A 22,092-nucleotide genomic window follows, 5' to 3' on the forward strand; every position below is an offset into this window, starting at 1 on the left:
TGTCCCACAGTGTTGTTAAATTGTATACACAACTTATTTTTGTATTTTTTTTTTTAAAGGAAAAAGATGTCTAACGTAAAAATCTTATGCAGGAAATTCTTTGCTAGGAATGTCTCTTATTGAACGACATGTCTTCCTTATGTACAACCTGGGAGATGACATACAAAGTTGACACCTGTGTGTTTTTGTTTTGAATGAATGTGTGTCATTCTGTTGCTGGAAAGAGCACTTTGACTGCTTTAGCCCTACTGAGCAGCTGAGGTGGAGCTCCCCGCACAACTATGGATATGTTTTCATAACTGTTGGGAGAGTTTCAGACCAAGACTCCAGAGCACTAAAATAACATTTGTTTTTGTTTCATTAATATATTAGTGCTGACTTGTGTATAGTGAAGCATTAATGATACTATGATGTTCCTCTTTAGGCTCTTCAGCTACTACATTCTTTTCCCCTTGATACACGATTAAAAGATGGAAGTAAGTATAAAGAGTTGTTGCATTATTTTGTGAGTTTATGGAGTAAGTCATGGAGAAAAACAGGAAGATGTTTTTCTTGCTGGGGTCACTTGATCCCAGCTGACTTCCTGCCAGAGGGGGTGGGGTGTGGCTGGACTCAATGATCTTGTGAAGTCCCTTCCAGGCCCTAATGTCTATGAAATCTATGAAAGTCGTTGTATTACTGTGTTTATTAATTGCTTAGATTTTTACTTAAAATCTTTTTACTTAACAGGTTTATTTTGGCAGTCACCGAAAAGGCCACCATTTCCAACAAAGTTTGAATTTAATGATCCTCTGTAAGTACTGTATCCGATTCTTTGTACACACATTGAAGGACAAACCCTGAATGATGAATTTGTGTGGATAGAGAACTTGTCCAACGGTAGTAAAATGCCTAGGAGACTTCCTTCTACCTCAGATCGAAGCATTAGGTTTTGTAGAAGGCCCCACTCTTCTTTTCCTTCACAGAAAATTCAGTATAATTGTGGCTTAATCTAAATTTTGCAAATGATTGAACGGAAGGACTTAATGCATAAGCAGTATTTTAAAACACTGACCGTGCATCTACACAAGTTGTTTACTATGGAGTAGAGTAATTCCACAGTAAACGTCTCGCATCTACATGTGCAGCCCTCTTAGGCTTCAGGGAGCTAAGTAACTCCGCAGCAGGGTAGTGCTTGTAAATACAGTTACTATCCTACTGCAAAGTTTTTTGGGTTTTTTTTTTTTTTTACTACACAGCAGTGCACATATAGATGCTGGAGGGGTTGGCTGGGGCATGAGGTTGCTTCAGTGCAGGGGCTGCCTGCTGGCTAGCTCCATGCTGAAGCAACCTCGTGCACCAGCAGCTCTTGCGCAGCATGTTGAGCCAGGTCAGAGCAACCCCAGGCTGGCAGTCTGACCCTCCCCCAGATCTGTACTCTTGGGATAAGTCCTCCCTAGTCTTTGAAAACTCGATCTATTAGTAATATAAGGCATTACCTTGAATGTTATTTTTAATTGTGAAGAAAAGATTAAATCTGGTATTGTAAGGATGTGAATATTTCAGGCTATCTCAGGTTTTTCATGAGTCCTCTGTGGGCTATCACTTAAGAGAAAAAGAGAATTCTAAAATTTAAAAGGCTCATCAATAGCATGCATCTTACAGGCCACAGACAGAAACTTTATTTTCATGTAGCCTGTCCCAGTGGGTCCCTGTCTTGACTTGTGTTACAGTGTATAGTAGAAATACAATGTTTTTTACACAATAATTTATATTTTCTGCTACAAAGCCAATTATTTTCTTTTCAACAGACACTACACTTTCATAATAAGTGCAGCAAAACTCTTTGCAACAATATACTGTATCCCTTTCACAGAAAAGGTAAGCCATGCCATGGGGGGATGCTTTCTACCAATTAGAGCTATAAAGAGAATTTTAGATGCACTTCAGTACTTGCCATGTATTCAAGTGCCACTGCTTCCATTCAGTATTCAGCGATAAAATGTTGTGAAAAAACAGAATTTTAAAATTATTTTTAGCCTTCACCGTGATTGTCCAGTACTATAATCCCTGCTCTTCCTCAGCAGTTATTTTAAAGAAACTGTTTTGTTTTAATTCCTCAGACTTACCCTTATTCATTCTTGAAGAGGAGAAAGAAAATAACCAGAAACCTTTCAGAAATATTCAGCCAGTTCTCTAGCCCCCCTTCTCTCTTCTTAACCTAATTTCTCCATAGTATTGAATCCTTTTGATTTCATATCTAAAGCCCTAGTTTACTATGCTTGTCCTTTCTGGCCAACACACTGCCTGTACTATCCGGCTTATCTGCTGTCTGTACCAAAATACCTGTGCTTCTGGTTTTTTTGGTGCCTTGCCTGCTTCTTTCCATTTCCAGTTCATTTTTATTCTCAGATCTTCTGACAGTAGCTACCGTGGCTGCTTCTTGAATCTAGGTGGAATATACTCTGGGCACGTCTACATGAGATGTATACTGCAGAGCTGCCTAATTAGCTCAGCAGTAAAGTCTCAGCATCTACACGTGTAGCCCTATTAGGCTGTAAGAAACTTATAAACACTGCCAGATGTTTGTACTTGTAAATAGAAGTTGTATCCTATGGCGGCATTATTTAGTGTGCTGTAATGCACATGTCGACACTACTGGGCTGGCTGGAGCATGAGGGTGCTTCAGTGTACGGGCTGCCTGCTGGCTAGCCGCACACTAGAGCATTCTTGTGCCCAACCAGCCCCTCCACAGCATGTTGAGCCAGGTCGGAGCAGGCCTGAGTTGGCAGGCTGACCCCCTGGGTCCTCTGCCAGCTGAGGCTGCTCCGACCCAGTTCAACAGAATGCCAGTCCTAGGTGCGCATTGAAAAGAGGCACCCAGGAGCAACAAACTCTGGTGTGAACTGCACTGGAGTTTGTTACATTGTACTCATACTGTGTGTAGATATGCCCACTGTTGTGTCAATTTCTCTGTTCATGTGGTGCTTAGAAAAAAGAGGTAGCAGGGATTTTAACATGAATGATTAATGTTTTTGGTTTAACTGCATATCTCCAGCTGCAAGAAAATGTCACAGAGAAGATAATTTATGCTTACTACCATTGCCTGTTTGTAACTTGTATAGATGGTGATCTGTATATATAGTTCTTGCATTTTATACTATAAATTAAATAATTTTACATTTTTATTTGTAAGATTGCCAGTGTGAAATCTCACTGCATCCCCCAGCCTGATGGGTTTCTTGAAATCTAAGATTGCTTAGTGCCTCCCATAATATTAATGATGCTGTCAGTGAAATGTTAAATAAAAGTATGTGGGTATTTTCAGTTCATTTTTTTTCCTTTACTTGATTTGTTTGTATTGGTAGTAGATATAGGACTGTCTGCTTTTTATTGCAAAAATAACCTGAAGTTACTTTTTCTTTTGCTTTTCTTTAAAAAAAAAAAAAAAAAACAAACCAAATCAAGGACCTATCAGAAGAAAGTATTTTGAACATAACTTCAGAAGTAAAGATACCAGAGTTCAGGCCTTCAAACAAAGTAGGTAGAATATTTAAATGTGCTCTTAAGTTTAGAGAAATAATCCGTTTTCAGATCTTGTTTTACTCGGTACCCCACTCCACTTCTTCCTGACCTGTTGGTTACTGATCAGCCACTGTATGACCTCCTAGTCAGTGTGTGGTTTGTGTACCATGTTTCCCATCCCCCTCACCCCCCGCCCAGGGTTCTATTTTTGAGATCTTGCATTTAAACATCTGAGCATTGTCAAGTCAAAATAAAGCTGACAGTGTTCTGAACTCATACAAATTAATGGTTTCTTTTTTAAATGATAAACAAAAAATTGATCTTTAAACTTGCAAGGATTTTTACAGCTATACAGCCAAGTTTATTTTAATACTCATAAGTAGTGATTAATAAAGCTGTTACCTTCTTATATATTTTTCCTTTAATATTAAACTTTCCGAAACCATCTGTATCCATAGTAACTACTAGGGCATTTTAATAAATAAGTCAGAGATTGAATAGTATAGTAAATGCTCTGAGTCAGATTACTTTCAAATTGGGCAAGAAAATGAATATATACTATAACTCTCTTAAATACCTTCCCTCCCCTCACCACAAAAAAATCAATAGATCTTTTTTTTAAATATGAAGCAGTAAACTATCTTAGTTATAACTTTTTTTAACTGTTGAGATTTTTTTTAAATCCTTGACATACGTAGTATTGTTGCATTGTTAAAGTACTTGGTAATGTTTGACACAGATGCATGTAAGTCTCTATGTTCTCCTTCATTGGCTGAGCAGACCAGATGAGTGAAATGGAGGCTGGATCAGACCTTGGGGTCCTGTGCTGCTCCCTCCCTACTATGCGTGCTGGGATTGGGCCTTGGGGGCCTGGTACTGCCCCTTCTCACCCTCTGCACACTGGAATTGGGTCCCTGGGGGCAGTACAGCTCCCTTCCTCTCCCCTCACACTGGAATTGTGTCAAAGGATCCTGGCACTGTCCCTCCCCATCAGTCTCCCACACCAGGATTGGACCCTGGGGCTTGCCTCACCACTGCCTATCCTGGCTTGCTGGGATCAGGTGCCAGATCCAGTGTGCAGGGCCTAGGGCTCCCTGCGGTTTTGGAGACTTGGCAGCAGGGGAGTGGTACCAGAGCTTCCCTACCACCAAATATCTGGACCCATGGGAGTCCTATAGGCTGGATGACAGCGTCATGGCCTGTATCTAGCCCACAGGCTGGAGGTTGAACACACCTGGCCTACACAGTTTCATTGTTAGGATTTGGTCTCCAGTGCTATGGACTCATGAACAATTTACTAGGAGGCAAGCTAGGGTGTAAGCTTACAATGTGAGAGCTCCTGTGCAAAAACTTCCAGCATAAACACTCTCTTACCTTGTAATGGAGGCAACTTACTCCTCAGTGAAAGTGAATACAACAGAGTAGCTGATGTTGAGTTCCTGCCCTAGCTTAATTCATGATAACTTGTCTGCATTGTCCATATCCCTGCTTACTGCAGAGTTGTCAGTTTATCCTTAACGGTGAAAAAAGTAGCTGCTTTTTATATGATGTGGTCATAATGCAAGGCAAATGCTAAATCCAGTATATTTGGGTAAATCTCATTCTTGTGCTGAAGAAAATAAAACATGATTTATATGTTCAATTACTGCATATATTTACAGGTTGTGGAGACAGATGAAACTGCACGGAAACCAGATCATAATCCAGTAAGCAGTGAGGATGAAAGGAATGCTATTTTCCAGCTGGAAAATGCCATACTAGCTAACGAAGCTTTGAAAAGTGAGTAATGTCCTTTATAATTTACTTCACCATTTGTGTCGCCTTACCTCGGGGCGGGGGGGGGCGCGGCAGGAAATTTGGGCAGTTTTGCTGAGCTGTTGCAGGCCAGAATCACAGGCCAGGGTCATGGGGCAGAGACATCATGGGACCAGGGCCCAGGGCAGAGCCACAATCTGCTACCTGCACACCCCTGCATTGGGCACCAGTTCCACAGGGAGGGGCGTGCAGGGAGCATATCATGCCTCTTCCCTGGCCCCGCACTGCAGCCAACTAAGATGTTGGACCTAGCCCCAGATGCAGCTCCCTGCCCGCAGGGCCATGCAGACGGGATCATGGCTCTCCTCTGGTTCTGCACTGTCACTGCCCCAAGATCCCAGGGTCTCCTCAGTCACAGCTGCCTGTCACTCCTGGATGCCACTCACCTGCAGCCCCATCCCAGTCCCATGCAGCCAGGTACCCTGCATGCATGGATCCTACCCCTGGTGGTGGAAGTGGGCCGAACAAGCCAGGGTGCCCAGCCAGCAGGGCCAGGCCCAGCTGTGGGAGCCAGAAGGATCTGCTATTGCTGGGGCTGCTGGGAAATGGAGTCTGACTGCCATACTGCCCTAGCCCCACTGCATACCTGGGGTCAGTGAGACCAGCCACTCTACTCGCCTTGCACCTGGACCGGGCGAGACCAAGAGCTGCTTTGCAGGCCAGACAAAATGCCTTGGCAGGCCATATACCTTAACTGGTGCTGTAGCACAACATAATATAATGTAAGATCTTGTTTGCAGAAAGTACTCTGGTGCTTCACCAGCTATTTGCATCTGCATAGAGTCCTGAAACTTATTTTTTATGTATAACATTAATTAAAATGGGTGTCTATCCCTAAATGGCTTTTAAAATATAAAAATCCCAGAATTATTTTAAAGAATTCCCTAAGAAGCAAACAAATAAGTCTGTGGATTTTCCATTGCAGCTAATGAATAAGTTCTTTAAAGCAAGGGTTCTCAACCTGGGGATGGGGAGAGGCAGAGTAGGGAACAGAAATGTTAGGGCCTTTACATTTTCCTGTAGGGCCTGGCTAGAACCCAGCTGCATTAAAGGCAGTGCTGGTATTTAGAAAGCTGAGAATCACTTCTGTAAATTTCTTAATGGGAGCTCTGTTATAGTAATTGCTCTCATAGTAAAATGCCACATAATTCCTCTTTAATGTATTTAATGTCCTTATAATTTTTATTCTTAAAAAGAAAGTGTAAATCTAGGCTCAGTGAATTATTACAAATATTTTTGCAAGGTGGATCCATGAAGGGTGGATTTGCAGGGTGGAGAAGAATGCTCAGAAAATTCTTTTTTTGATGAAGGGCAATAAAATGCTTAATCTCGTTAATAATAAGTAAGTAACCCAGGTTAGTAAACCTAGTTACTAACTCTGCTGGCTGGTTCTCTTTAGCTCAGAAAGACAAATTTAAAAAAAAAAAATTTGCACCAGGACCTAGTACTCCCTAAAGTGAAATATTTTAAACAAAATGGACCAGAACATCAGTAAATGAATTGGGTCTTCCTTGTCTTATTGATAAACAATAAGTGGTTCATATCATGGACAGATGACTTGCAAATGAAGCCACTTTCCTTTGAAAAAGATGATGATGATAATGGGCATATAGACTTCATAACAGCAGCATCTAACCTACGAGCCAAGATGTACAACATCGAACCAGCAGATCGGCTCAAAACAAAGCGCATTGCTGGAAAGATTATTCCTGCCATTGCAACTGCTACAGCTGCAGTGTCTGGCTTGGTGAGTAAGTTTGCATATTGAGGAGACCTTTATTTTACAAGACCACATGTGACTTGAGAAATGCATATTCCATTTTGGGCCTGTTTCGGCCTAAACATGGTATTATTTGAGGAGTGGTTAATTAAGTGCAGCCCTGACTAGTATCATTAACCCCTAAACTGGGTTAAATCTACAGTAACATCTTGAGTCTGTGGTACTCATTACCAGAATATTTTTGTTTTGGAAAATGTTTTCATGGTCTAACTCTATAATTGGAAGAGATGCTAGACAATCTTTTGGGCATGCATTTCTCTTTCTTGGGCTTGAGAATTTGGAACATGATACAGTATTTGATGTTTAGCAGTATGGGAATCCAGAATTGTAATCTGTAACCCAGTTTGTCTTGCTATTAAAATTGGATTAGCAAGTAGGAAAAAATATTAAACATAGTTTATGCTTTTTAAAAAGTTGTAATTTGTTGTTAAATATTAAAGTTAAGTTGCACTGTTTGGTATGCTAGTGAGAGTCATTAGTGTTTTCCCTTATTTTCACATTAACTCCTCACTCTTTTTAATCTGGGTGAAGCATTCCCTTCCTAAGCAGGGGGGCAGGCTCTGTTGTATTATTCGTTATTCTGTGCACAGATACCTGTAGTAATATTTTTCTCAACATAATGTCTTTTTCGCTGCTGTTGTTTAGCTGGCATGCCATTAACAGGAACAGAAATGTGATAAGCTAGTAGTAGTAACAGCAACAAGCTGGACTGATATAAATCATTGATCTTAATTGGCTTTTTTTTTGTAATTCAATGAATTTCTAAAGAAAGATGTATTCTCATTGGTTAATATAACCATTAAAACACATAGCTTTACAGCCCAACAGAGTCTTTTGATTAGATCTGGTACATATTTTTACAATGTAGGAAGAATCGCTATAGCAGTATATATTTACTTAAGCAATTAGCTCAGTATTTCAGGTTCTTTAGTTTTATGTATTCACCATGTTAGAAAATGGTAATGTCTATTTTATGAGTCCCTTTCAGTTCAAGCCATTAATATTCCTGGGTAGGATTGGGGGCCTTAAAACCTCGGGGGTGCCTGCCTGGCTTCCCCTACTTACTCAGATGTGTCCCCAGAGATTCCTAGTTGTCCTACTGACTGAGCTATGCAGCTCCCTAATGCTGACCTAAGCCTAATGGAAATTCTATAATTGAGTTGGTACTACTGACTGTGCCAAATATTATGTGCCAGCTTTGTTATAAGTAATACTTTACACTCTGTCAAGTAACCTAGTCATCTTGTGTACCCTAGGTTGCACTGGAATTGATCAAAATTGTGGGTGGTCATCCATTTGAAGCATACAAGAATTGCTTTTTTAACTTAGCCATTCCAATAATAGTGTTCACAGAAACTGCTGAAGTAAGAAAAACAGAAATAAGGTAAGGAACACAACGATGAAAGCCTGTGTTCTAAAACAAGGGGAAGCAACCTATGGCCCATGGGTTGGACCTGGCCACAGAACCTTTGGAACCATCAGCAAATGCTCTTCTCGTGCTGCAGCAGGGGACAAGGGCAGTAGTGGGTGGGTCAGTCCGGCTTGCAGCTGGAAAAAATTGCTTACCCTTGTTCTAGAAAGTTGTTGATTAGTGTTGGGGTATTTGGTATAATGTTACATCAAGAGCTAAAGACATACAGTTAATATGCATGGGTTCTATCTCGGTCCTGTGTCCACATATTATCTTCCTAGAACAACATAATGAAACCACATTGGTCCCTGTAGCGTTCCTAGCAATTAGGGCTGTATGAAGCTTCAGTCTCCGATTCGATTCGACATGTTTCCTGTTTTGGGCAGTCCTCAGCCAGCTCTGGGCTGCAAATGCAGACTTCCCTGCACAGCTGAAGGCTGGCTGTGAACTTTCATGGATCTGCACTTTTGCAGTATGAAATACATGCAGTTGCTGTTTCACTGTCCCTAAATCTTACTTGCTTTATGATTTAGATTTAGGAGCCCTTATAGGACCAAGGAATCCCTGTGCAGGGTGCTGTATGCACACTGTGAGAGATGGTACATGAGACAAAGGTGGAAAGGGAAATTGAGACCAGGAGGGGGCAGTGATTTTGCTCAAGGCTAAGCAACAGGTTAATAGGAGAGCTGATGACATTTTCAGCATTGGGGTAGGAAGAAGTCATTGAATTCACACTTCCAGAATGGAAGGACAAACAAACTGTGATTGCTGGCTTTCTTTTAAAACAGAAATGAGATATCGTTTACAATCTGGGACCGGTGGACTATTTATGGGAAAGAAGACTTTACTCTCCTGGACTTCATAAATGCTGTCAGAGTAAGACTTTGCCTATTGCAATGGTTTAATACAGGGCATAGGTGTAGGGCGGACATGGCTTGTGTTTCTTCAAGTGTGTGTCAAATTCCTGTTGAAGCCAAAATAATCACAGGTTTTAAGTGCACAGTACTATACTATCGTCATCTGATCATGTGCACAGAGTTCATTTGAAATTTGTCTTGCTATTTAAATTATAGAAAAAATCATATGAAATCTCCAGTAAAATGTTACGTGGGTTTCATGAAAATGATTTTTTTCTCTGGGATCTGTTTCCTTTGAAGAAATAGTTGCTTCTAAGTAAAGGACCTGTGTTTGTGTAGAACATTTTGTTAAAATGCCTGTGTTTTGTAAACTATAGGAGAAATACGGAATTGAACCAACAATGGTTGTACAGGGCGTCAAAATGCTGTATGTTCCAGTGATGCCTGGTCACATCAAAAGACTAAAGCTGACGTAAGTATCAGTAAATAGTAAAACTAAACTTGGAATCCAGGGAATATGAATTGATACCATTAAGAATGCTCTTAGATATTTTGCTGATGAGCATGTTAGGAATACATAAGGCTTCGTTCCATAGTTCCATTCCCTTAAGGGACTTTCAGAAATGCACAATTTCTGTTTACAAGTGTGATTAATTTTGTAGAACTTTCATTGGAGTGGGGAAGGAGGGAGACCTGTGACGTTGTCTAAACAACAAGAATGAGAGAGAGAGATTCAGGGGATATCTGACGGGAAGTAATTGGGAACAGATGCGCTGTCCAGTTCCACTAGAAATGAAACTGGGTGACCCAATGCAAGCTGGAATTGCCCCAAAAAGAGTGGACATAATTAAAATATTAAGTTTGTCCATGTGAGAGAGCTTATGCGTCATTTCAGTAACAAGTTAGGGATACTGGGGTTGAAACATGGGATTTTCAAAAGTACATGAGTAAACAAAGAGCCTAGCTGACTTGAGTTCCTTAGTGACTTGTTGAAAATCTTATCTCCTTCAGTAGTTGATGCTCTCTTTTGACAGCTTTTCATGTTGATTAGGAATGTAAAAAAAAAATAAACTATCTTTCTTTCTTACTGAAGAAAGTGGAAAGGAAGCTGAAAGTGGCAGTCAAGCTGCCTTTTTGATAAGTACTTGCCAATTTGTACACTGACACTCCAGTATGACCACTAGTTTGGTTTAGTTTGAATGTTACTTTGACAGCCAGTTCCATGCAACAAGCTTCTCCCTGATCTGACTTAATACTTGCCTCCATTATAAAGCGTTTTGAAATCTTCAAATGAAAAGTGCCATTGAAGGTTTAGGTGCTCATATTAGTTGGTGTAGCTGATGTAACTTCATGAGCTGTAGTGAAGTTAAATATGTAGCAGGTTGTCTGACTCTACAGCTTCAAGAAAATGTAATAATTTTTTGCAACTCCAGCCAGTTGTGTGATAAAGGAATATGGCCTGCAACAGTGCGTTTGAAATAAGCATCCATTAAATGTGATGCAGTGGTGGCTGAATTTGACTGTGTAAGCCAAACTGTTCTACTATAAGGCAAAGAAGGTTTAGCACAGTCTGCCATGAAGTTGATTGCCGGCAAGACTGTTCAAGTTTGCCTTGTCACTGAGCTGCCACAATGGTTTTTTGCTCTGTACCACAATAAACCATCCAAAATTGCACTTACTTCAAGGTAATGAATAAATCCCAGCCTTCTTTTACCACCATTACCCAGTTTCCAAATCTGTGGACATGGTAGGCCCAAACTGTGACAGTATTATTTCCTGCAAGTGGACATTGTACACTTTTGTATGCATTGGAGCAGAGCTCCCATGACACCTAGGTGCAGAGAACTAGAGAAACAGACATTGTAAGTAGACTTTGAAGGCTCTGAGAATAGACTGTTGAATTTGCTTGCATGTGGCGGAGAGAAGCTGGCCAAAATCATGACTCCATGTGACCCTTGGGTGCTATTTTTACCCCTTTGGTATGGGTAGCATCTGTTGCATGAATTTCACATGTCCTTCTAAAAGATGGGGAGGGGAGAGAATTGTGTTTATCCTTAGTCTCCCAGCCCTGAACAAAACTGCTTGTATGAGGAAGGAGGGTTTGACCGTTATGATGAAGTACTTCCTCTGCTTTTTATCTTGTATGGTTGCTGTTAAGCAACATATAATAGCTTAAAGCCTGAGTGGTCTGACAACAAAAGCATTAACTGAAATGAGGCCTTCTGCAACTCCAGAACAACTTTGGTATACCTGATTAACAGAAGGCTCATTCTTTTCTAACCAAGTCACTGATGCATTGGACTTTGTGGTAATAATTTGCTTTAGTTCAGGATAGCTCAGCATTTGGCTCCTTGCTTTTCTTTCAGTATTTATTAAGCGGCTTTTCCTTCCTTTGTAGGATGCAAAAGCTTGTGAAACCATCAGCTGATAAAAAGTATGTGGATCTCACAGTATCATTTGCTCCAGAAACAGATGGTGATGAAGACTTACCAGGCCCACCAGTTAGATACTATTTTACCCATGAAAACAATTGATGATAGCTCTGCTAACATCACTCCAGGACCGTTTGCTTTGAAAGGAGTGTGCTAGGATCAGCTATTTTTTTTTTTTTTTTTTTTTTTTAACAAAATGGTACTACGTATTTCTTTTGGTGAAGCCTTAATTGAAACAGAAATAGTGGAAACCGGTGAACTGCACTGAAGAGCTCTAAGAAACTGGATTTATATTTCACTTGTCCCTGTTCCCCTCATATGTGTTCATTGCTAAGCAGGGTTGGTAGCTTTCTGAAATGGAATGTCATGTATAATCCTTACTGCAAAGAAGAGATTTGTGTTAATTTATGAGGGTGGAGGTGTGTGAGGGGCTGCCCTAGTAAGCCTTATAGATTATGCTATATGCAAGGTAAGTATTAAAGAGGGGATGGTGCACGAATTGGGGAAATTGCCATCCTACAATACTTCACATTCAAAAGCATCTTAAAGTCCTTTTCTCTCGGGACTTTCTTCTGAAGTTGGGATTCCAGCCACATCGTTGAACCTCTAGGCCAAATTCATCCCAGGTGCAACTGCCATTAAAACAAAATGAACTTCCCCATTTATGCTGTTGTTGTTCTTGTGAAAACATAAGGGAACAACCAGTCAACTGCTATGAAATTGTCCTGGCTTTTTTTGAAGTCAAACAAGCTATGGCGACTGAGTGTCTACAATGCGATCATACTCTGCTATACTGCAGTATAAGCGAAGTTGAGCTTTACTGGAGAACGGTGCCATTAATCTCCAACAAAAAGCTCTTCTGCCTGAAGAAGGGGCAGGTGAAGCTGTGGCTACCTTTTTTTTTCCCCTAACACCTCCTCATTAGAGTGCACTGTAGCAAACCATGACTATCTGAATGGGTTAGGGCAGGGAGGCACTATATGTACTTCACACCAAATGTCTTGGTTTCTAAATTCTTTTTTTTTGGTGCCATGCCTCTGTAGGGAAACTTTGTCATATAACAGTCTACAACACAACTCTAACAGACTATTGAATTTATATTAGCTTCAGCCTTTGCATAGATATCTAAAGTATGGCAGACCCATCTAATTCAGTAGAAATAATTAGGGAAGTAGTTTTAGCTATGGCAGTAGCTAAGAGGTGAAATACAGAAACAGCCATGACATTCTTTCTCAGCATCTGCATACCAAATGTTGTATTTTAAGATTTTTTTTTCCAATTATGGAGAACTAATACAAGTGACGTGGGAACAAAAATGTAACCAACAGCTTTTTTAACAGCTTACATCTGCTACAAGTGATGTAAAACTTGTTCCCCACTCTCTAATCAAATGTCAATAAATGATTCCTTCTGGTAAGCATTAGAGATGCATAACCTGCCACCTGAAATACTGGAGAATAATCCTTGTTCTTTTTTCCTCTTCCCTGCAATTTGTATATTCTAGAAGAAAATCATCAGGACTTTGGGCATTTAAACACCAAAGATATGTTGAATCTAAAAGCTGGAATCCACACCATTTACTCCAATATTTGGGAATTCATCTTAAATGTAGTCTTTCTTTTGGAAGCTGTACATATTTTTTTACAATCAACATAGCTTAAAGATATAATTTTATAGTTTTGGTTTAACAACCGGCTGGATTATTTAATTTGTTTGGGGGTTTTTTGTTGTTTTTTTTTTTACAACTTAAAATTGTGAAAGGCAAAAAAAAAAGATATAGAAATGGGAAGGTGTACAATTAACAGAAGGCATAAACAGACAGAATATTTGGTTCTAAATAATGAGTGAAATGTGTTTGCAGAGAAGTATGAATCCCAGATACAATATTTAATTGATATAGGGATAGTTTTTATTTAAATGTTTGGGACAAAATGCAAAGAGCTGTGATCTCTAAAAGTCAGGAGCTAGGAAACAATAACATGAGATTTGAGTGACAAACTCTTGTTTATGTACTTGGTGTGAAAGCAGTCTGGTATATTAGTTGAATGTGGATATTGCACAGATACTTTGAGAATATGTGGTATATAGGCTACTTTTCATTTGAGTGCTTTCTCATAATTAACAGCTTTCAGGGTTAAAAGTAAATATGCAGGTGAAGAGCTTTTTGTTGATGGCTTCACACTTCCTGATAGCATTTTGTAATGGGCAGTGTTAGCACTTGAAAACAGGACTTGCTCTTGCAAGCTGTCCTTATATGGAGGCCAAAAAAAGCAAAACAGAAATAATTGCACACAGGCCTAACCAGTTTGTGTCTGCTGTTTGTTTGTGTGTTTGTCCCAAGGAAGACTGCTTACTTGGACAGATGAATTTAAAGGCATGTGTCAGCTATGCATTTTAAGTTCATTGGTATCTTGGGATTTGTCTGAGCATAGGTGGGCTTTTTATACCTAGATATCCCAAGTACTTACTCGGAGTTTCAAACAGCTCACCTGACAAAAGAGAATTTATTTTTTCTGTATTAAAAACAATGCCAAGTACTGACAAAGGGATGAATGTCATTATGAATGAAAATGCGTAGTGTGCATGTTGGGGCAGTTATTCAGCACCCAGTTTAAGTCTGGAAATTACCCATAATTCAAAACTACTAAAAGACAGGATTTCAGTAAAAGAGTACATTCAAAGCTGGGCTAAAAAACCTTGGTTTTTAATATGCATGGCTGTAAATTGATAGATCTTGAGATCTTTAAACATCATAGTGGCTTCACACACAATTCAAGTATAGTACAAGTCAAAAAAATGCTCTTCTTAAATGAAACTTTGGTTTATAACATACTTATTGTGTCTGATAGAGCAATGGTTCTCAACCTTTTTTTGTACTGGGACCCATTTGTAAACACTGATGGTCCGTCCTGCCCCGGCCCCACAGTGTGTGGGGCAGGGGGTGAGTGGGTGGCCCAGGGGAGCCTCAAGCAGCTCCTTTCAGGCTGGAACCCTGCCAGCCTGCGAGGGAAAAGTCACGGTTTCCCATGCTTTTCTCCTTTTTAAAGGAGACTCCATTTTTAAAGTTTGCTTGTGACCCTTTCATATATTGTTGTGACCCACTTTTGGATCACGACCCATGGGTTGAGAAACACTGTGATAGAGGAATCATTTACTATAAATGCTTAGGGCACAGTGTAACATTAGAGCCTTCCCCACAGCCAATTCTATAGCAAGCCTTTTCTCTGTAAGAGTGAGTTAACTACTTTTTGCTAGAACACTTGCTCTGAATGATTTTTCTCTAAACTGTTATTCCTTGGAAATAAATGAGTGTTGGCATAAAGACAGAATTTTAAATAGTCTGACTGAAAACCCTATCTCTTCTTCAGCTAAGTCTCTCTACTGTTATGTTGAATACTCATTAGTTCTTCTGTCACTGTGGACCCTGGCACATTTGCACTAATGTGTTGTTTTTTCTACTAATTATGGGAACATAATGTACGTAAAATGTCTACACCTCACCTATACTCTGTGTAGGTCCCAACAACTGGGTGGCTCAAGTGCTATGCACAGGGCAAGTGCCTTGTCTGTGATCCCACTGTTTCTCCTTACTGGTGGAGTAGTAATGGGGAATTTTTGGGCAGGGATGATAGTAGCATAGACTAAGAGGAAAAGTACAAGGTTGTTTTTTTTTGTGTGTGTTTGTTTTACACATTTGCATGCTAAAACTTAAGCTTTTTTTATTTTAAACAGAGTTAAACTATTTATATAAAGCTTCAAAAGCATGTTCTGTAACCATAGATGCAGTCTCTCCCTGTACCTGCAGGAAAGATTAAATAAGAGCCAATGTGGGCACTGGTCCATTTCTCACCTGATACCTTTAATCCTGCACCCTAACTACAGTAAGGGCACTGACAGAAAGCACTCTACAGCCGTGTGCTGGCAGAAGTGCATGGATGCAAAGCACTTTTAAAAAGTGTCCGATCACATGACAAATGAACCCTCACTACATGCGGGTTCAGATGAAGGCGCTCCAAAGCAGAGTGCCTTCATTAACTTCCGTTAGTGCATGCCAGGCGCCAGGCTAGACTGAAGCTCTCTTCAGAATGGGAGGGGGGATGGGAGGGAGGTAGTTCTGTCTAGGGTTTGCCTGGCCTATGCTGGAAGGGGGGAGGAGGGTGGACTGGATCCCGCCTCGAGGTGGAGGGCTCCAGTCCACCCGCCAAAACCCCAGAATGGACCCTGTCATTTCCCCCTCCTATCCTGAGACAGCACTAAAGCTGGGAGAGGAGAGGCAGGGCTATGGGAAGAGGCTGCAAACCTGCAGCTTCTCTTGCTGGATCGGCCCAAAGTGGAGTTTGATCCTCTACCCTCCAGATCCAACAGCAAACATCTGTTCAGTCAGGAGGATTGGTCTAACTCATGATGTTTTCTGGGAAGCACCATGAGTTAGACTGGGGAGCTGCATGTCTGTCAGCACCCTAAGTGACAACATGGACTATGCCACTGCTATTCACTTTAGCTTACAAACAAAATTATTGTTTTCTTAAGCAATTTGCACATTGGAAGTTACACAAACAGTAAAGAATAATAGAAGTTCTCACTTCTTTCAAGTCACAGCAACGTGCAGATAGCAATTTCAAATATTAAACTGCCTCTCTGATTTATTTCAATGGACTGGTGTTCCTCTCTGTTCTGAAATGATTAACCTTGAATGTCTTCTGTATATGCAAAGTTACTGTAATCCTATGGAAAATCAGTGTACATTTCTGTGTCCTTTGAACAGTGTTCAAAGCAGTGCCTCCATCTCTCTCTCTCTCTCTCTTCTCTACTGAATAAGACTGACCTGGTTGCAAGGAGAAGGATGGGAATGTCTCTGATCCATTAAAGGGATACATCTACCATTCATTACTCCAGTTTCTAATCTAGAACTACTGTTGAGATTTGTTTAGACGTAGATGACGTAAAGCAGAAAGGCTGCTTTGTGGCTTTATCTCTACCTAGCTAGGAGGAATTGGCCCACTTACAGAGATGGATCTTGCTGTTGTTAAAGTGGCTTCAAGTTCCAAGCATTTACTTTGTAGCAGATACCTGAAGTAGGGAAATCTTTGCTGACTGCTTATCTTCTGGGTAGACATCAAAACATTTTGGTTCTAAGCTATCAAACTCTAAATTGACCTTAGCTGAAGACTCTTTGCTTTGCACCCTCCTGCCCCATATACTGTTGCAGCTGCTGAAGCTGAGAACCACCCCAGCCCCATTTACTAAAATTGGGAATCTAAGACTGGTAGGAAAAAACCCTTGGTGAGAGGGCCCTTTTGAGATTCACTTTGCCCACCTTGGTTTACAGTAGTCTGAACTTCTTATGCTTTTGGAGATTCTAAAGAGGTGGGGTGCTGAGAGGGGGTTCCTCCTTCCATCCTGCTTTTGAGGAAGCTGCTCCTGCTTGGGGCTGGACCCCTTGGAGATGGACTTTGCTCTGTACGAATGTGAAGGCATTCTATTTCAGATGCTGCAGTTTATTTCACCAGCTTCCAGGCTTTTATTTTTGGTGCACAGTAATCCTGGAATCAGGAGCCTGCAGCCATTTCTGAGGCTATAAAGACTTCTGTCAAATAGGTGCGTGCCACATAATGTTTTGTTCCCGACCTGCTTTTGCAGCTCTAAAAGAGCTGGCTCATGTGGTGTTTTCTGAACTCAGTCTTATTGTTTCTTTTGATCTTTCACCAAGAGGTTCTGAAAAATGAAGAAAATTGCATGTTAGCTCCAGAAAAGGGAAGGTTATCATATAAAAAGCATTCCAGTCTTAAGAGCCTCCTAGCAGAGCATTCACTTCTCCAAGCATGGCTTCTCAGGACAAACTCATCTTACTAGCCTTATTGTAGCACCTACCGACCCTGGTTGTCAGGAATCAGGGCCTCACTGAGCAAGCCACGGTTATTTCCATATTATTTTGCCATAACTTTGCCATTACTTCTGTGTTGGGCTGGTTCCAGGTCCTGTCTACTCATGGCAGTGGGAAAAGCTGGAAGAGGAGTTCAAATATTCAAGCTGCTTTGTGGGAAGAAGTGTGTCATAACTCCTAAGTGCTGCCTTTGGTTCCACTAGCAGAATTCCGAGACTAGTTTGTAATTGCCCACTTTTACTATACACCACTCTCAAAGGCACTTGCAAACCTTTGTAAATGACCTTGTTTCCTATGTCACCTCAGATGATGATTAAAGTAATTTCTAAAACTTGCATGCTTCTTGCTGTTCATTTCCTTGGAATTTCTCAAGTTTGGCTGATGAACATCACTTGAATCACTTGTTCAGCACTACTGTGTTTGTGTTCCTTGTGCTGTATGAGAAGTTGCTAGATTATTTTCGTAAAATTCGGTGAGCCTGAGGTACAGGTCAAAGTTTTTTGTTTCCAATCTAGTCCAGAACTTTTTTTTTTTTTTTTTTTTAATGTTGTCATCAGCCATAAGGAGTATAAGTGCTTTATGGAGCACTTTTTAGCAAAATGTAACTATTATGGTAATTGCCCAACATCCTGAATTAGGAGTGAGGCCCTGATTTGCTAGGCCTTGTGTGAATAGGAGAATAATCCCTGTCCTGAACAACTTTATCTATCCTCTGATGGTATCTTTGAGTTACGCAGCTTTGTTAACTGCATGTGTGTTTTAACTAGAGTAGGTGGAGAAAGAATTGGGGAAATTAGTTACAGTTCACTGAGTGCTTGGCCATAGTCAGGAGGCTACGTTTTAAACCATGTAGCCACTGTAAGACTTGCAGAGGGATGACGAGGTTATGAGAAGGGGACTGTTCAAGTTCTTCAGGGAGCTTTCCCCAAGGATAAGGGGAGAAAGACCAAAGGTGTATTTAAGGGAAAAGTGTATTAAATGGGCACTGACAGCTGGGAATGTTGTCAGAATTACTTGATTGGTTAGGGTGGGTTGGACTAAATTATGAAGTACCTCACAAGGCAAAAACAGGAAGGTTGTATTTGAATGGAGAGCCAAGGAAGAGACTTGTAGGGGAGTATGTGGAAACTGGGCTTGTAGACAGTGAGGAAAGGTGAGATTTTAGAGAGAAGTGAAAAGAAAAGGCTTGGAAAATTAGAAATGACCTGTATGTGCAAGTCTGAGAAGGGTGAGTCAAACGTGATGCTCACATTGCAGCTTCGCATGTAAGGAACACATTAGAGGCCTTGGTATAAGGCCTTGGAGGGCTGGACCTGATGATTTCATAAGATCCTTTCTAGCCCTAAACTTCTGTGAATCTGTGAAGTGCTCCATCCTGTACATATCCTCTGCTATATAAAGAAAGGGACTATTGTTGTATAAGCCCCTTTGTCCTGATTTTAGATAGAGGGCTCCCTTTGCAGTATTAGAAAGAGCTGGGGAGAGGACTAAAAGTTTTGGGGAACAACATTCAAGAGCTTAGTTTTTGCCATGCTGAGATTAAGGGGACTGGCCCTCTATAAAGGGATTTGGAAAGATGGGGCCCAGATACTTGACTGGATGGCAGGAGATAGCTTAGTGGCATGGAGGACCAATGTTGACTTGGAGGCTGCCCTTTGCTAATCACTATGAGAATGAAAGTGGGAAAAAGTGCAATGTGGTAGCAGCTCTTGTCATACCAGAGTAACAGTCTTCAGTATTCCATCCTGTTCCTTTCCAGTAACACAGGGCTGAGCAAACCTTTGAGCCAATGTGCATTGGGTCTGAGGATGGTTCAACATCTACTGCGACTCTTACACAGGGAGCACTTGTTTGTTTCCCAAACAGGCTTTGTCTATTTGTGAATTTGCCCAGTTATAGCCATTGCTATAAACCACTTGTGCAGCTACTTGTGCTTGTATGAATCCAGCCTATATCAGCTCTGGTCCTATGAGAAGTTTTCAGAGGTGCAGCTATGATGAGTGACCAGGACAAAATCATACAGTAGATAAGGCTGCTACTAAGTCGCACCCAGATCCTGTAAAGGAATGCAACTCTTTGCGGTCATGTTGCTGTGCAGACCTAATTCAGGACAGGAAGGAAGTACTGTAGCTGGTTGAAGCTGCAACAATAAGTTTGGAGGGCAAAGATATTAATTAGAATTACACGTAGGTTATACCATAGAACGTTCTTTTGCTATAGGGTTTATAAAGACAGTAGAGAAGCAGGGGGTTATTGGAGACATGTTTGTTTTGAAAAAATGGATCATATTACAATTAAAGCCAGCATCTGCTGTTCAGACTGGCTTCAGTGTTGTTGTAACCACAGCTTCCCATCATTGTGTTGGTGATCCTGTGTGCCAGAGAGAGTCTGGATCACTGCAGGTCCCGTCCTTTAATACCCTGCTTTGACTCGTGAAGAAATCACTCAGACCTGTTTCAAATCATTGCACATTAAAATAGCTGCTACCTAATCTTATGAATATTTGCATCTATTTTAAAGCAATGTGCATGTAGAATTTAGTGCCTGCAGTTTCCTTTTGCTTCCCTATTACTTTAAATATACTAAAATAATGGATGTGTCCTAAATCCCTGTAGTGTTCTGGAAGACTAGGTGAGAACAATAGGACTGAAACGAAGGATGCAGACAGAAGTTATACTTTTCGTGCAATCGGCCCCCTGAAAATGCTTTACAGTCATTCCGTGATATGCACACAGCTGCAGAGCACTTTTAAAGTGTCTGATTGCATGGCAAATTAACCCTCATCAAATCAGAAGAAGGTGCTCCACTTTAGAGCACCTTAGGGAACTTGTGTTCCCTAGGGTTAATTTGTGGCATGATCAGGGCTCCTGCAGGTAGGCTCAATTTCCCCTCCCCCAGCTCCCTTGTTGCTCCTAACAGGCAAACACTTGTTGGATCAGGGCAGCACTAACTGCCTAGCATGAGTTAGCAGGGGCCTGCATGTCTGTCAATGCCCCAAGTTTCCTAGCTCAGCAAGCAGTAGCACAAAGAAGGTATGGGCAAAGTCAAAAAAACAACAAACCAGGATATTATTTGCATGGACTTTAATTGCCTTGGTCAAAAATTGTGATTCCACGACCCTGGAGATGCCTTCCCAGTCTAATAGCTCCTTAAGCACTTGCAGTTCTGCTTCCAGACATCTCTAGAAGCATCCTGAGCTGTGCTCCTCCCTAAGTGGATCTGCCCTCCCTGCATCCCACCTGCCATTGGGTTTTAGAAATAAGTCAGGGCAGTACCTAACTCTCCTGAGATACCTGACATGATGGGCAGGCTCAGAGCTATGCTTAACACATCATACTGGATTGGGTACCTCAGCAAATGCAGTTGTAGCTGCTCTCTTGAAAATATGGCTAACAGAAGGGAAAGTTGCTGTTGCCTTATAACAACTTAATGGTTTGACCACATGCTTAGGAAGTGAGAGACATGGGTGAAAATCTCTCCTCGCTCTGTGGGGATACAAAAACTTGTTCCTCACCTCTGAGGAGAAGGTCCTATTCACCAAGCCAAAGGCAAGGCTGAGCGGGAGCAAACTACTTCCTCCAAAAGTTGTGCAGAAAGGAATGCAAAATTTGTGGGGCCAGAAAATGAGCAAGGAGCAGCCTGACCGTAGCCTGCTGGTTCGAGCATTTGGGTGAGAGAGAGAAGTCCTGCATTTTCGTCACTGTTTCCAGCACTGGTTTTGTGCGCATGTTGCATTTAAAGGTAGTAAATAAGAAGCAGACATAATCTTTGGAGCCCAGGTCTCCCTTTCCCACGTGAGTGCCCTGACCATAAGGGCAGAAGCATGCTCCTTATTTTCTGTATGCTACCTCAATTGTGCCATTTTTGATCCAAGAGAGCAGCTCAGCTTGCTAGGCCTATGCAGTTCTTCATGTCTTTGAAGTGTGATGGAAAGAGTCAGTGACATTCATACTGGTTTCTCACTCATCACAAATGGACAGATATTACACAGGCCACCTGACGTGCTAGTCCCTTCACATGCCTAGGTCTAAACAAGAAAGCTAGAGGCAGACTATTGTGTTTCCTTCCTGACCCTGAGAGTCACTTCCCTCTCTTAACGATAGCAACTGCACTCTTGCCTCAAAATCAGTAACTAGTAAAATCTTCACAAGCATGTTTGACAATGAGAATGAATCTGTAAGGCACGGTGCTGCCTCTACCAGCCATCCTGAGAGATCCTCTTCAGAGAACAACATAATGTTGCTTTTGAGAGAAGATTGTGCAACCTGATCAATAGAGAGAGATATTTCCTGTCATGCTACATTTGTACTGCCCCCTTATGTAATGCTTTCTTTACCAAAAGTCTTACTGGTGCTGGTCCTCAAATAAAACTTTCATGCTAAAAGAAGGCATTGTTTCCTCACCATTTG

At 41.1% G+C, this 22,092-nt stretch overlaps 1 protein-coding gene across 1 annotated transcript in view; it reads left to right on the top strand.

Moving 5' to 3' along the window:
• The window catches only part of UBA6 (ubiquitin like modifier activating enzyme 6), a 54,207-nt gene extending 40,251 nt beyond the window's left edge, over positions 1-13,956 (top strand). The window contains exons 24-33 of the mRNA XM_019534200.1: positions 425-476; positions 730-793; positions 1,791-1,860; positions 3,448-3,519; positions 5,166-5,283; positions 6,873-7,066; positions 8,356-8,483; positions 9,299-9,386; positions 9,745-9,839; positions 11,766-13,956. Of these exons, the coding sequence (XP_019389745.1) occupies positions 425-476; positions 730-793; positions 1,791-1,860; positions 3,448-3,519; positions 5,166-5,283; positions 6,873-7,066; positions 8,356-8,483; positions 9,299-9,386; positions 9,745-9,839; positions 11,766-11,901 (1,017 nt within the window). The 3' untranslated portion in view covers positions 11,902-13,956. The remainder of the gene's footprint in view (positions 1-424; positions 477-729; positions 794-1,790; positions 1,861-3,447; positions 3,520-5,165; positions 5,284-6,872; positions 7,067-8,355; positions 8,484-9,298; positions 9,387-9,744; positions 9,840-11,765) is intronic.
• Positions 13,957-22,092: the final 8,136 nt, after the last annotated feature.

The sequence above is a fragment of the Crocodylus porosus genome, unplaced genomic scaffold, assembly GCF_001723895.1.
Source record: "Crocodylus porosus isolate Cpor-Errol unplaced genomic scaffold, CroPor_comp1, whole genome shotgun sequence".
Taxonomy (NCBI): domain Eukaryota; kingdom Metazoa; phylum Chordata; order Crocodylia; family Crocodylidae; genus Crocodylus; species Crocodylus porosus.